The 11875-nt window shown below is 52.5% G+C and overlaps 1 protein-coding gene across 1 annotated transcript; it reads right to left on the bottom strand.

Annotated features, from left to right (window-relative positions):
* Positions 1-478: 478 nt before the first annotated feature.
* SPACA6 (sperm acrosome associated 6) lies at positions 479-11139 on the bottom strand. Its single transcript, XM_033127348.1, has 8 exons — positions 10419-11139; positions 9868-9945; positions 4241-4309; positions 3611-3634; positions 2954-3258; positions 2435-2591; positions 2147-2357; positions 479-1960 (listed from the first exon to the last, which is right to left on the bottom strand). Exons 1-8 carry the CDS (start codon positions 10630-10632, stop codon positions 1927-1929), a joined length of 1092 nt encoding a protein of 363 aa, XP_032983239.1. The 5' UTR covers positions 10633-11139; the 3' UTR covers positions 479-1926.
* Between the last annotated feature and the right edge of the window lie 736 nt (positions 11140-11875).

Genomic DNA, 11875 nt, shown 5'->3' with positions numbered 1-11875 from the left:
GATCTTGTACAGAGGAAAATCCAGACCTTGCAGTGGCCAAGGTCTGGGGCCCTCGCTTTCTTCCTGCTCTTATTTAATCTCCATTTGTACTGTGTGATTAGGATATAATAAAGAATTTTATTTATTTTATTTTATTTATATGATCTGGTCCCATGTCCTCCCTGACCTCACTGCATACGCATTTCCTAAAGCTCCGCTCCAGCTGCCCTGGCCTCCTGGCCTCCTGGCTACTCCCCTACTCCTGACTCTGGGTTTTTGCTCCTGCTGTTTCTTTTGATGGACACAATTAACACAAACATCTACATGGTTCACACCCTCATCCCCTTTCTTCAATCAAATGTGAGGCCTTCCCCAAAGCTCCTACTGCTCCCTCCCTCCCCCACAACATCCCCTACCTCAGTTTCCCTCCTTTGTTTTCTCCATCACACACATTATCATACACCTGGATGCATATTTTATTTTGCTTAATTTTCTTGTTTATTGTCTGACTGTCTACTAGAACCTAAACTTCACGAGGATGCAGATTTTTGTTTGTTCTGATTTCTTCATTGATGTCTCTACAGTGACTTGAAAATGCCTGGCACATAGCAATCACTCAGTAAATATTCACTGAATGAATGAATACATCAGTGAATGAGTATATGTCCAGAAGGAGCTTATCTTTTAGGTGGGGAAGTCACAAAACCAAATAAAAAAATTTACATTAGGTCCAGGTGAGTGCTATGCATGAGCTAAAATACAGAGATGTCAGTCACAGGGCGAGGGGGAGTAGTCAGAGAAAGTGACATCTGGGATCCATGCAGTAAGAGGGAAGTGGCTTTGTGAGGTTCAGAGTACAGTCATTTAAAGTATACAAAGAACAACACGAGCAAAGGCCTGGAGATGGGACTAAGCTTTGCATGTTCACGGGACAAAAAAAAGGCCAGTGGGATGAGAGGGTAAAGAGGGGGACAAGAGAGAGGTGGAGTCATGCAAATAAAAACAGTGCTGGTCATACAGAATTGTCATGGGGATTAAATGGGTTAATACACGCACAGGCTGTTCAGGGGAAATCATAACTGAGTTAACTGGACAAAGGAGAAAACATTATTCTAGGCAAGAAACAGCATGTATCCAGGTCCTGGAGAAGAAGCATGATGAATACAGGGAATGAGCAAAGGCCAGACAAACTGCAGGGCGGAAAGATCAAGGTGGAAGAGTGAGTGATAGGGGATAAGGCTAGCCAGGCCAGCAAGGGCCAGAAGCTGCGGGGCTTGGAGGCCTTGACAACAAATTAGATTTGTTCCAGTGGCAATGGGGAGCCACTGAAGGGTTTTGAGCAGAGAAGTGAGCAGATCTGATATACTTTAAAACATTACTCTGGCTGCTATGTGGAGAATGGACTGCAGTGAGGCAGGCTGAGCAGAAGCAGGGAAGCCAGTGGGTGCAGCAGTGATGCAGGCAGGTGACTGAGACCACAGAGGGGAACTTTATGAGATATTTGGGAGTTGAAAAGGTTGAGACTTGGAAAGAGACTGGAAGTAGAGGAGTAAACACTACCCTTAGATTTCTGGTTGAGCAGCCGGGTGGATGGTGGTGCCCTTTATGATGTCAGGAAAGCCTTGGGGAGGAACCAGATTTCAGGGCAACATCAAGGGCTCTATTCGAAGGTGGCTTCTGCAGTTGAAAATGTCAAGGAGGCTGCCAGAAATCTGGGGAGGGGTTTAGGCTTGCACCTAAAGCCTTCTACACAGGGCCTGCACTATGACAGCCATTATATTACTGTCATTATGGAGGCGCAGTCCCCTAGGCATATTTGGGGTATGCTGCCGCTCCTCCTACCTAAATTAGTAGTAACTGTCTTCAAAGACGAAAGAATTTGTAGAGCTGAAATATATTCTTTATTTTAGGGATGGAAATAGGATAAAGAAGAGAAAGATACCTTTGTTAGTTGCCACTGTAGTACCATCGAAAGAACATCCTGGGGAAACAAGGAGGTGGTTGTGTGTGGCGGGGAGAATTAGGGAGTAGATATCCGAGTCGTGGAAGTCTGGGCTCCAAAGATGGATAGAGCCTGGATTCTGGGGTCTGAGGGAGGAGGGGGTTGGGCACCCGAGTCTGAGGAAGGAGAATTAGACGGTGGGACTCCAGGGTTCTGGGTACTCACCAAGCCAGCAAAGTCACACTGGCTGATGCTAAGGCCGCAATCGCCGCGAGCAGGCACTGGTTGCTCGGCGTCAGAGCCTCAGGCCTAGCCAGCAGCTCACCCAGGCTCGGCCTCCAAGGTTCGATCATCTCCGCCTCCCGCGGCGCCCAGTGCAGCACTTCCCGAAAGGTGATCTGCAGCTCAGTCTCCCCGCGCGGCGGCGGACCGGTCACTACGGGGCCGCGCACGTCAGCGAGACGCGAACCCCGCCCCCGCGCAGCCCCGTTCCCCCGCGCAGCCCTCCCAGACCGTTAAGAAAGAAGTAGAGTCGCGCCAGGGGGCGCTGGTCGTGCGTGATCACGCAGGAGAAGGTCCCGCCGTGAGTCGGCTGCACGGGCCGGATCCGCGCCAGGTACCCTTGGGCCCGCGGCATCTCTCGGAAGTAGGACAGGTCCTGAGTCCGGAGCTGCGGGACGCTCGGGCTGAAGCGGCGGGAGGAGCGTGGCCGCCCCGAGCCCAGGTCAGACTCTTCTTCCTCAACACATAAGCCCCGCCCCCAAGCTAGACCACGCCTTCTTGAGCCCCACCCCCAGTCGTTATTCGGCAACCCTTTACATATAACCTCGCCACCTAAATTTTGACTCGCCCCTTGGGCCTAATACCAGTAGTTGGTCTCCTGCTCAAAACCCTTACGCCCGGGCCCTGCACTGTGAGTCTTTGCACGAAGCCCGAATCTAGACCGAGTTCCCCCGAGCGTCCTGACTCTCCATCCTCTATGAAGCATAACCCGCCTCCTAAAACCAACGCGCTGGCCCCGCTCCAACTCACACCTCCTCCTGCGAACTTCCAGGAATAAGTGATCTCCTCTTTAGGCAGCTGGAAGTTCACCGTGCAAGAGAACATAGCCTGATCACCCCGACTCACTGTCAAGTCCTGAACTGGAGACCGGGCCGCGTCACCACTTCGGCCCCGCCCCAGCCCACGCCTCTTCCCCCCGCTCGGCTCCCTTCTCTCCAGTTTCTCAGGTTCCTGCCCTTCCAGGCCCCGCCCCTCACCTGGGCAGTCCAGCGGGAAGTCGCAGACCGTGGAGTAGCAGCCGCGGCACCGGAAGCGCCGGGCGACCTCCTGGAGTCCTATGGGCGGGAACACTGGGTCTGGACTCCACCTGCCTTCCCCAGCCCGGGTCTCTTGGGCAATTTAAGGTCTACTAAGCTTCCCTGGGTTCATCGGCCAGAACCTGGCTTCCCCGCCTTCCCTGCGCTGATTGGCTTTCACCTCTCTCTCTGGCCTTTAGTTGGTTTGCTTTCGCTTTCGGACCCACCTTTTATGAGGTTTGTGAGTAACACCTGGTTAACTTTTCTCCAGGGCTCTTACGGGCCTCCTTCAGGTCTGCAGCCCACCCCTGCTCTCCCATTCCAAGTCCCAGGTTTCGCCCCGACCACCTCCCTTACCCCCGCAATTCTGAGCTTTGAATGAAGTGCTTACCGCAGGGAGGGATGCAGGCCTTAACTGCAGAGAGAGAAGAAGCGTTATTACCCTGGAAGTCGCGGGAGGTGCCCACCTGAAGCTCCCACAGAGGATGTTAACAGGGTCGGATGCATTTCTCGGAGAGGGCGGAGCCAGGCCTGCCGCAAGCCACCTAGGGGGCGGGGCCACCTCGGGATCAAGCCAGGCCTGCAGCATTCCACTACGTAAGAGGTCAGGCATGGGCTTGCTGCTGGCTAAGGGAGGCAGGCCTGCGTCGTGCACTAAGGAGGCGGGGCTAGATCCTGGGCGATCCTCACGGACTCAGAGAAGGGTTGTGGCCAGACTAGAAGTAGCTTTCTTTCAGTGAGTGTTCAGGGCTAGACCCAGAGATCCAGGAAGTCCGGGCTAGTCAGAGAGAGGTCCATCCCAAGAACGGTTCGTAGCTGGGGAGGAAACCTTAGAGAGGGGGCGGGGCCAAATCCCAAGTGGTCCTCAGAAGATCATGTATCCCGAATGCCACGCCCCCCACCCCGGAAGTGACTCAGAGGTCCGCCAGGGGATCCGACTAAAGGGAACGGACGGCAGTCTCAGGACTGGGGTTTTCTAATTGTGGCTATGGCTGTGGGAAGGCGATGGAGTCTATTTTACCTTCTTTAAGCTGTATAATGACGTTCCGCATTTTCTCAGCTGCGTCAGGGAAGGCAACCTCAAATGACCCTGGAGGGTGGAGGGAGGCCTTCAGTAAAGACTCTTGCCTCTTGGCCTGGCGAGCTCGACTGGAGTCACCATCATGGTGTCTGTGCCCCATCCCCAGCCCTTCTCTACCCATGTTTCTGGTATATACACGATTCTCTCTTCTTACCTCCTCCCACCCTGTCTCCCAGAAAGTCTGACAAATTCCCAAGTCTTCCTTCTGCCTCTTGACCACGGAAGCCCTCCTCTGTATCATCTGCATTTATCTTGTTCAAGGGAAAGGGGAGGATAAAGATCAAATTCTTCACCAGGCTTCTTAAGCCCTATGTGATCCAGTCAAGTTTCCTCTTACTTTCTATTCCACTCCTACTGCACACCTTTCACTTCATCTTATAGGAAAAGTATGTTCTCTAGCATCTCCTGCTGGCTTCTGTTTCTAGTACATCTTTCCCCCACTCCTACTTATCCTTCATGTCATAGGCAGTGTATACATATATAGTCAGTGATGAATCTCATAAGAGCGTTACAAAGGGGTTTGAGACTTAATAAGGATTCACCTCATACTTCGTGTCATCCCCTTACGAGGTTTTCCCTGACCACAAATTGAGTTCCCTATTTTTGTCTCATAGTTCCCCACTTGTTACATTCATAGCTCTCACCAGTTCAGAATTATTTTTATATACACGGTGATCATTGAAGTCTGTCTCTCAAGTATGTAAACATATCCTTCGTTAGTGCTGTGTCCCCAGAGCCCAGGATAGGACCCTGAGTCTTAGAAAGTGCTCAGTATGTGCAGAATTCCAGTATCCAAGTGGGATGGAGACCCCCCACTGGTGGACTGTGGACCAAATCCATCCCTCAGTTGTGTTATATTCAGCCAAGAAAGTGTTAAAATAAAAAAAATGAACCAGTTGCCATCACATAAAATTTGGGGAAGTCACATAAAATGTTTGGCATCTGTTTTTAAAAATTTGGAAGAGCCGTACCAGACACAGAATTTCCATGAGGCTGCAATTAGCTGGAGCTTAGTAGTAGCCACCCCCTTTAGACAGGGCACACACCCGCCACCTCTCCACAGTCCCTGCCTTGATTCATTTCTACTCTTTCACTCTTTCATGTTCTCTGTCCTTACAAGTGTTCGAGTTTTAACCACTGTAATAGCCTCCAAACTATAGGGTTTTGTGACTTTTCCAAAATGGATGGCTGGATTTAATGGCTGAGGTCGTTCTGGAAATCAGAAATGTGTCAGGGTTTTATAGGCTGAATTACGTCTCTGCCAAATTCATGTTGAAGTCCTAACCCCCAGTACCTCAAAATGTGACTGTACTTGGAGATAGTCTTAAAGAGCTAATGAAGTTAAAATGAGACTATTAGGGTGAGCCTTAATCCAATATGACTGATTTCCTTATAACTGGAGGAAATTTGGAGAGTCTCTCTCTCTCTCTCTCTCTCTCACACACACACACACACACACACACACGCGACCATGTGAAGACACAGGGAGAAGATGGTCATTTACAACCAAGGATAGAGGCCTCAGAAGAAACCAACCCTGCTGACACTGACACCTTGATTTTGGACTTCCAGCCTCCAAAATTGTGAAAAAATGAATTTCTGTTCTGTAAGTCACCCAATCTGTGGTAGTTACAGCAGCCCCAGCAACCTAATACACAGGGATTGCCAATTGCTTCCAAATATCTGTTTCTCTTATAACACTGTATCTCAGCTGGGAAAGCACTCTCCAGCTAAAAGACTACATTTCCCAGCCTCGTGACTAGTTCTGATCATGTGACCTAGTCGTGGTCATGTGACCAGGTTCTGGCTATTGAGATGTAGGTGGAAGTATCATGTGGGAGTCACAGGAAGTAACCTTAAAGAGAACTGGTGCCATCTTATCGATCCCTTCCCCTTCTTCCCTGCTAGAATTTGATGGCTGGAGCTCTAGCAGTCACATAGGACCATGAGAACAAAGGCATCCCAAGGATGGCAGAGCTGAAAGATAGGAGCTTGGCTCCCCACAAAAATGGAGCCACCATATTAGCTTTAAGTGCTTATCTCAAGCCTTATTTCATATGGGAGAAATAAAAGTGCTAGCTTTCTTGAGCCATTGCTATTTCCTCTGAGATTTCATATCATACAAAAAGGGAGGGAATTGAGGATATTGGCGAGAATGGCTGAAATGATGATCATTAGGTATTAACTGGAGAGAGGGGGCACTGAAGCCAGGAAGTGGGTTCAAAATGAGGAGTCAAGGACTCAGAGGTCTCTTCTTGGCTCCAGAGCAGGTGTGTGGTCTGGAGATGGCAGCATGAACAGGAGGATGTGGTCAGACTGGGGTGCTCAAAAGAGAGGCCAGGATGTTGGAGGAGTCATCCAAGAAATATCTGTGGGCCAAACCAAGTGATTCATGGGGAGGGTGAACGTGGGATATACCAAGTGAGCCATGGGAGCAGGGTGTTATATCTAGTAAACTGTGGGAGTCAGGTGAGGATGTAGTGAAATGTCAGAAGAGGCGAAGGGGCTGGGGTTATATCAAGTGAACAACAAGGGCGGTGCGGGTCAATGTTGGGAAGTCTCCCCAAAAGAGGTGCCTGTCCTAGTAGCGTCATCTGTTTTTGATTATCTGGGTCTGAGTCCGGGGTCTTCCACCTAAGAGCACACCTGTCTCATCTGAAATGGCAATCACAAGTCCTCCTCCCTATGTGACTTTGGCCAAGTAACTTAACCTTCCTAATCCTGTTTCCTTGTTCATAAAATGGGGACATTTAAATATCAGCGGGGGGAGGGGCATTTAAAGCCACCATACAACATAAAAGCATCCCCACCTCTGTCCCAAATTGGGTGCCAGGTACCACTGGGTGATTGCATGAGATAACACCTGTAAGTGCTTAGTGTGATGGCTGGCACACAGGGAGTGTTACAGAAGGATCAACCACTAGTATTCCTATCCCCAAGTTTGAGATGGGGAAACTGAGGCATGGAGAGTTTAGGAAAGTGGCCCAACATCAATCAGCTAGATCTGAACCCAGGGGGTCCAGCTCCAGAGCCCCACATGTAACCATTGCCTGTGGTATACTGCCCTCCTTTCTACACCATACTCTCCACTCCTTGGCTTATACACATATATACAAATGGTATCACCTGCCACCATCGAGAGCCACTCTGAGTCAGCAGGTCTCTCTTGGGTCCTCAGTCTAGGAGACCTGGGAGTCAACCTTGCTTCTTCCTGTCGCCCTCATCCCACGTACATCTGGTCCAGATGTCTCCTGGATCTGTCCTCCCTGTCCAGCTGAGCCCCAACTTTCCCATCTAGAAAATGGGGCTATAAACCCCACCTCACAGGGCTGGTATGAGGATATCCTTTAGGAGGTTAAGTAACATAAATAATTCTGTCAGCCTTTCCCATGTACCGGGCAGGTTTGGCACATACTCAAGTCCCTGACCTTCCATCTCCTCCCTCCTCATGGCCTACCTCCCTCAGTTCAGACCTCATCTTGGCCCACCTGGACCACTGTGACTGGCCCGGTCACCACCAGTCTCCCTGCTTCTGCCCTTGGCCACATCCTGTCTGTCTATCTCTCCTTAAATTCCTCCAATGGCTCCGCCATCTCAAGAACAAAGGCCAAAGTTGGTCCAAGGGCCTATAATAGCAGTTCTCAAAGTGTGTTCCAGGAGCAGCATCAGCATCCCCTAGGAACTTGTTAGAAATGTCAATATCCAGGCCCTACCTCAGACCTACTGGTCAGATATGGAGGGTGGGGCTGAGGACCACGCATTTTAACAAGCTCCCAGGAGATCCTGACATACACTGGGGCTGGAGAACCACTGGCCTACAAGGTCCTACAGATGAGGACTGTTGCTGCCTCTCTGATTTCATCTCCTTTGCTTTCTCCCTCGATGACTCCACTCCAGCCCCACTGGCCCCAGGGCCTTTGCACTGGCTCTTCTCTCTCTGCCTGGATCACTCTTTTCCCAGATTATCTGCATGGCTCTCACTATCACCTCATTCAGGTCTTTGCTCAATTGTACCTTCTCTTTTGTGCCACTCCCGACAAACGTGTTTAAAATGGTCACCCTACTGGCCCATTCCCTCCCCTTCTATTTTCTTCTGTAACATGGATCACCAACTGACATACTATTTCATTGATAATGTTTATTGTCTGTCCACCCCTGCTGCATATAAGTAACCCAAGGGTAGGTGGTTTGTAGTTTTGGTTGTAGCTGTGTCCCCGGTGTTGTTCCTGGCACATTCAATAAATATCTTTGGAATGTATTGCACCATCTTCTCCCGGCCTCCAGTCCGTCCTCCACAAGGCCCCAGAGGATCTTTCTACACCCAGAGCTGACCCTGTTCTTCCCCTGATCACAGTCCTGCTCCTCCAGGACAGCCTCAAGTCTTCCTTACCTTTCAGCTGAACCCTGGACCCATAGATCTAGCTGCCTTCTGGGCCCCTCACAGTCACTGCGTCCTGGCCCAGGTCACCATCTACCCCAATTGCTTTTTCTCCCAGGACCCCCATTTCAGGGATGACCCACCGTCCCACCCCCGCCGTGGGGCATGGAGCCAGACTCTGGGTACTGTCCTCCAGCCCTCCTCTTCCCCTCTCTCTGAATAGCTCATCAGACCCAAGCCCTATCCCTTCTGCCCTTGGCTCCTGCAGCCCCATTCCCTTATGTCCACCTTCACAGCCCCCGCCCCAGCTCAGGCCTCCTTCACCCCAGCCTCCACCCAGGCCTCCCAGCCTCCATTCTCCCCCTGCTCCAGACTGTCCCAAATACAGCTCAGCCCTACGAGGTCTTGTTCCCCTCTTTTCCAAACTTTCTGGGACAAGATGGTCTATGTGGGGAGACAGGGCATTTCCTGGGGTCCTGTGGCCCACTGCCAGCTCTGAGTTCTTCAAGTCTCCCTGAGAATGGGGATTCACAGCTGAAGTCTTCTCCATGCTGGAGCCCCAGACACCCCCTGGATGGATGGGAACCTCCCCATCTTTGGGGATCTTTGTCAGAAGATCTTGCTTGGTGGGCAAGAACAGAAAACAAAAGAAGTAATGGCAGATGTAGAAATCAGCCAAACCCCCAGACCTTTGAGGTGGCCAGTTTATGCTGCACCACAGAGTTCAGGCTCCCTTCCCTCCATCATACCCCCAATGGTTCCAGTCTCTGGCATAAAGAACATGTTTTATGCCAGAGGAAGATCTCCTCCCTCAGGTTCTCTCATCAGGGGGCCCCTCTCTCTCACTGAGCTCCAAAGGCATCCTGGGAGCCAACGAAACTGTCCAACCTTACAGGTAGGTAAGTTGAGGCACAGGAGGCAGCAACACGTCCAAAACCTCATAGCCAAGAAGGTAAGCCACACAGTGAGGTCAGAACATACCTCTACCTGATCCCAACTGGGCTTCAGACTCGAGGTTATTTCTGCACTGCCCCTTTACCTCTTGCCAACATCTCCCTGACAAATAACTGGCTATCTGGCGCCACCTCCTCCCAGATCAGTCTCATTCCCGGGCCCTCTCTGTACATACACTATCTCTTAGGGGTTCCAAGCCTACATCTTCCACTGCTGCCATCCTCACCCCACTCACCTTGGGCGGTGGCCATCTCCTGGAGGGAGTGGGTCATCTGGGTGAAGGCGTCATGCAGGTGACTTCTCTCATCATAATCTGGGGGTGGGGGCAGGGACTTGGAAAGCAGCTCACCCCAACACCACGTTCCTTGTGTGGACATGCTCTAAGACATCGTCTGTATCTCTCTGAATCTCTGTCCCCACCAGTCTCTATTCTCCCATCACTGAGTCTGTCCTGTCTCTATCTTTCCCTCTCTGAGTATCTGTCCCCCCAACTCTATCCTCCCGTCTCTGAGTCTCTCCCCGCAGTCTCTGTCCTCTAGTCTCTATCCTCCCCTCTCTGAGTCTTTGTTCCCCAGTCTCTATCCTCCCATGTCTCTTGAGTCTGCCCACCTAGTCTCTCTCCTTTCCTGAGTTTGCCTCCCCCTCTGCCCCGCGGTCTCTATCCTCCCGTCTCTGAGTCTCTGTCTGTCTGTGTGTCTCTCCCCCAGGGTCTCTCCAGGCCTCCCTGGCCCCGCCCTCTGCATGCCCCGCCCAGCGCCCTGGAGGATGGTGCTGTGGTTTCCTCACTGATTTCGGTGTCCAGCAGGCCCTTAAAGGCAGCGGAGAAGGCTTCCTCGCACTTCTCGAGCTCTGGGCCCTCCACGCCTGCGAAAGTCTGGCAGACACGGAGGCGCTCGTTGTAGGATGTGAAGCAAAGGAGACAGGCCCACGCGGGGACCCTGAAGACCGTGAGGGCCACCAAGGCGAATGGGACAGCACTCGCTGAAGCCAGCAGGGCCATAGCAGCAGGTCTTGGGCTGGGGAGAAGCTGGTGACCTTTGTGAGGTCACCATGGGTTGGGGGAGGGGCTTGTGGTATGAGGCCAAAGGTCAGATTTCAGTTGCTGGTCAAATGTCAGGCTTGGGGTTTTAAGAGAGGAAGGATGTCAGGGGTCAGGGGTCATGGGTAGGGCCAGCAATCTTCAGGCTTGTGGTTGGGCCAGACTCCAGGCTCCCAAGAACCTCACCTGTGACCCTGGACGTGCTCACAGGTTAAAGGGTCTCAGGGACCCAGAGGCTGGCAGTGTGGCGCATGGTGGCCTGACAGGCCCTGGGGTAGGGTGAGGGGGTGGGTCTGAGATGGAGAATGAAGATGCTGCAGAGACACTGTGAGTGCCTGAGTGACAGAGAGACATCAGAAAGCACAACAGAGAGGCAGAAAGTCTGAGAGGCCACCGTGCAGAGACACACACACACAAACCTCCAGAGACACAATGGAGATGGAGAGACAGAAAGGAGATTTCTCGATGGGAGAGAAAGTCTTTGAGGGAAGAGAGGAGGGAATGCAGGGACAAGGACAGGAGAGACAGCCCAGCTCCTCCTCTCAGGGTCCCTGCAGCAGCCAGGCAGGGCGGGGCAGGGGCTGGGGGTCCCCGCCGGGTGGGCGTCCCGTGCAGGGCGCAGCCTGGGGAAAGCTAGGAGGCCGTATAGTGATCTCCTTGGGTGTCCTCCTCAACTATACAACCTCCTACCTCAGCCCGGGGGGCGCGGCAGGTGGACAGACAGACGGATGGACAGACACACAGGGGCCGGGAGGGCAAGGGAGGGTGGGGAGGGCCGGGGAGGCCCCAGCTGCGATGGTGAGCCCCCGACACGGACCCACAGACACGAGCTTGTGTGCGGCGAAGGCCCCGCAAGGTCGGTTCTACGGGTGGGTGCCAGGACCCAGGAATCCGGGCCCCCGGCCCCCTCCTCCCCAAGGAACCCAGGAATCAGCCCCTAGCCCCATCCTCCCTGAGACCCAGGAGTCCAGGTCCCCAGTCCTGTTCTCCTTCGGCCCTGGGAGTCCAGCTAGGTCTGTCTCCCTGGGGAAGGCACAGCCTGGCTTCCTGGATGCTGGGTCAGAGGGTACCTCACCTGTTTTGGAGTTTGGCCCCTTGGGCAAGACGGCTCCCTATTCACCTGTCAGATTCAGGAATCCAGGCTCAGGCTGAGTTAGGCCAGGGGATATGAAACCTTCAAAGTCTCTCTGGGTCTTTTTACCCC

This window comes from Rhinolophus ferrumequinum, chromosome 15 (genome assembly GCF_004115265.2).
Source record: "Rhinolophus ferrumequinum isolate MPI-CBG mRhiFer1 chromosome 15, mRhiFer1_v1.p, whole genome shotgun sequence".
Lineage (NCBI taxonomy): Eukaryota > Metazoa > Chordata > Mammalia > Chiroptera > Rhinolophidae > Rhinolophus > Rhinolophus ferrumequinum.
This window is presented reverse-complemented; position numbering and strand designations above follow the sequence as displayed.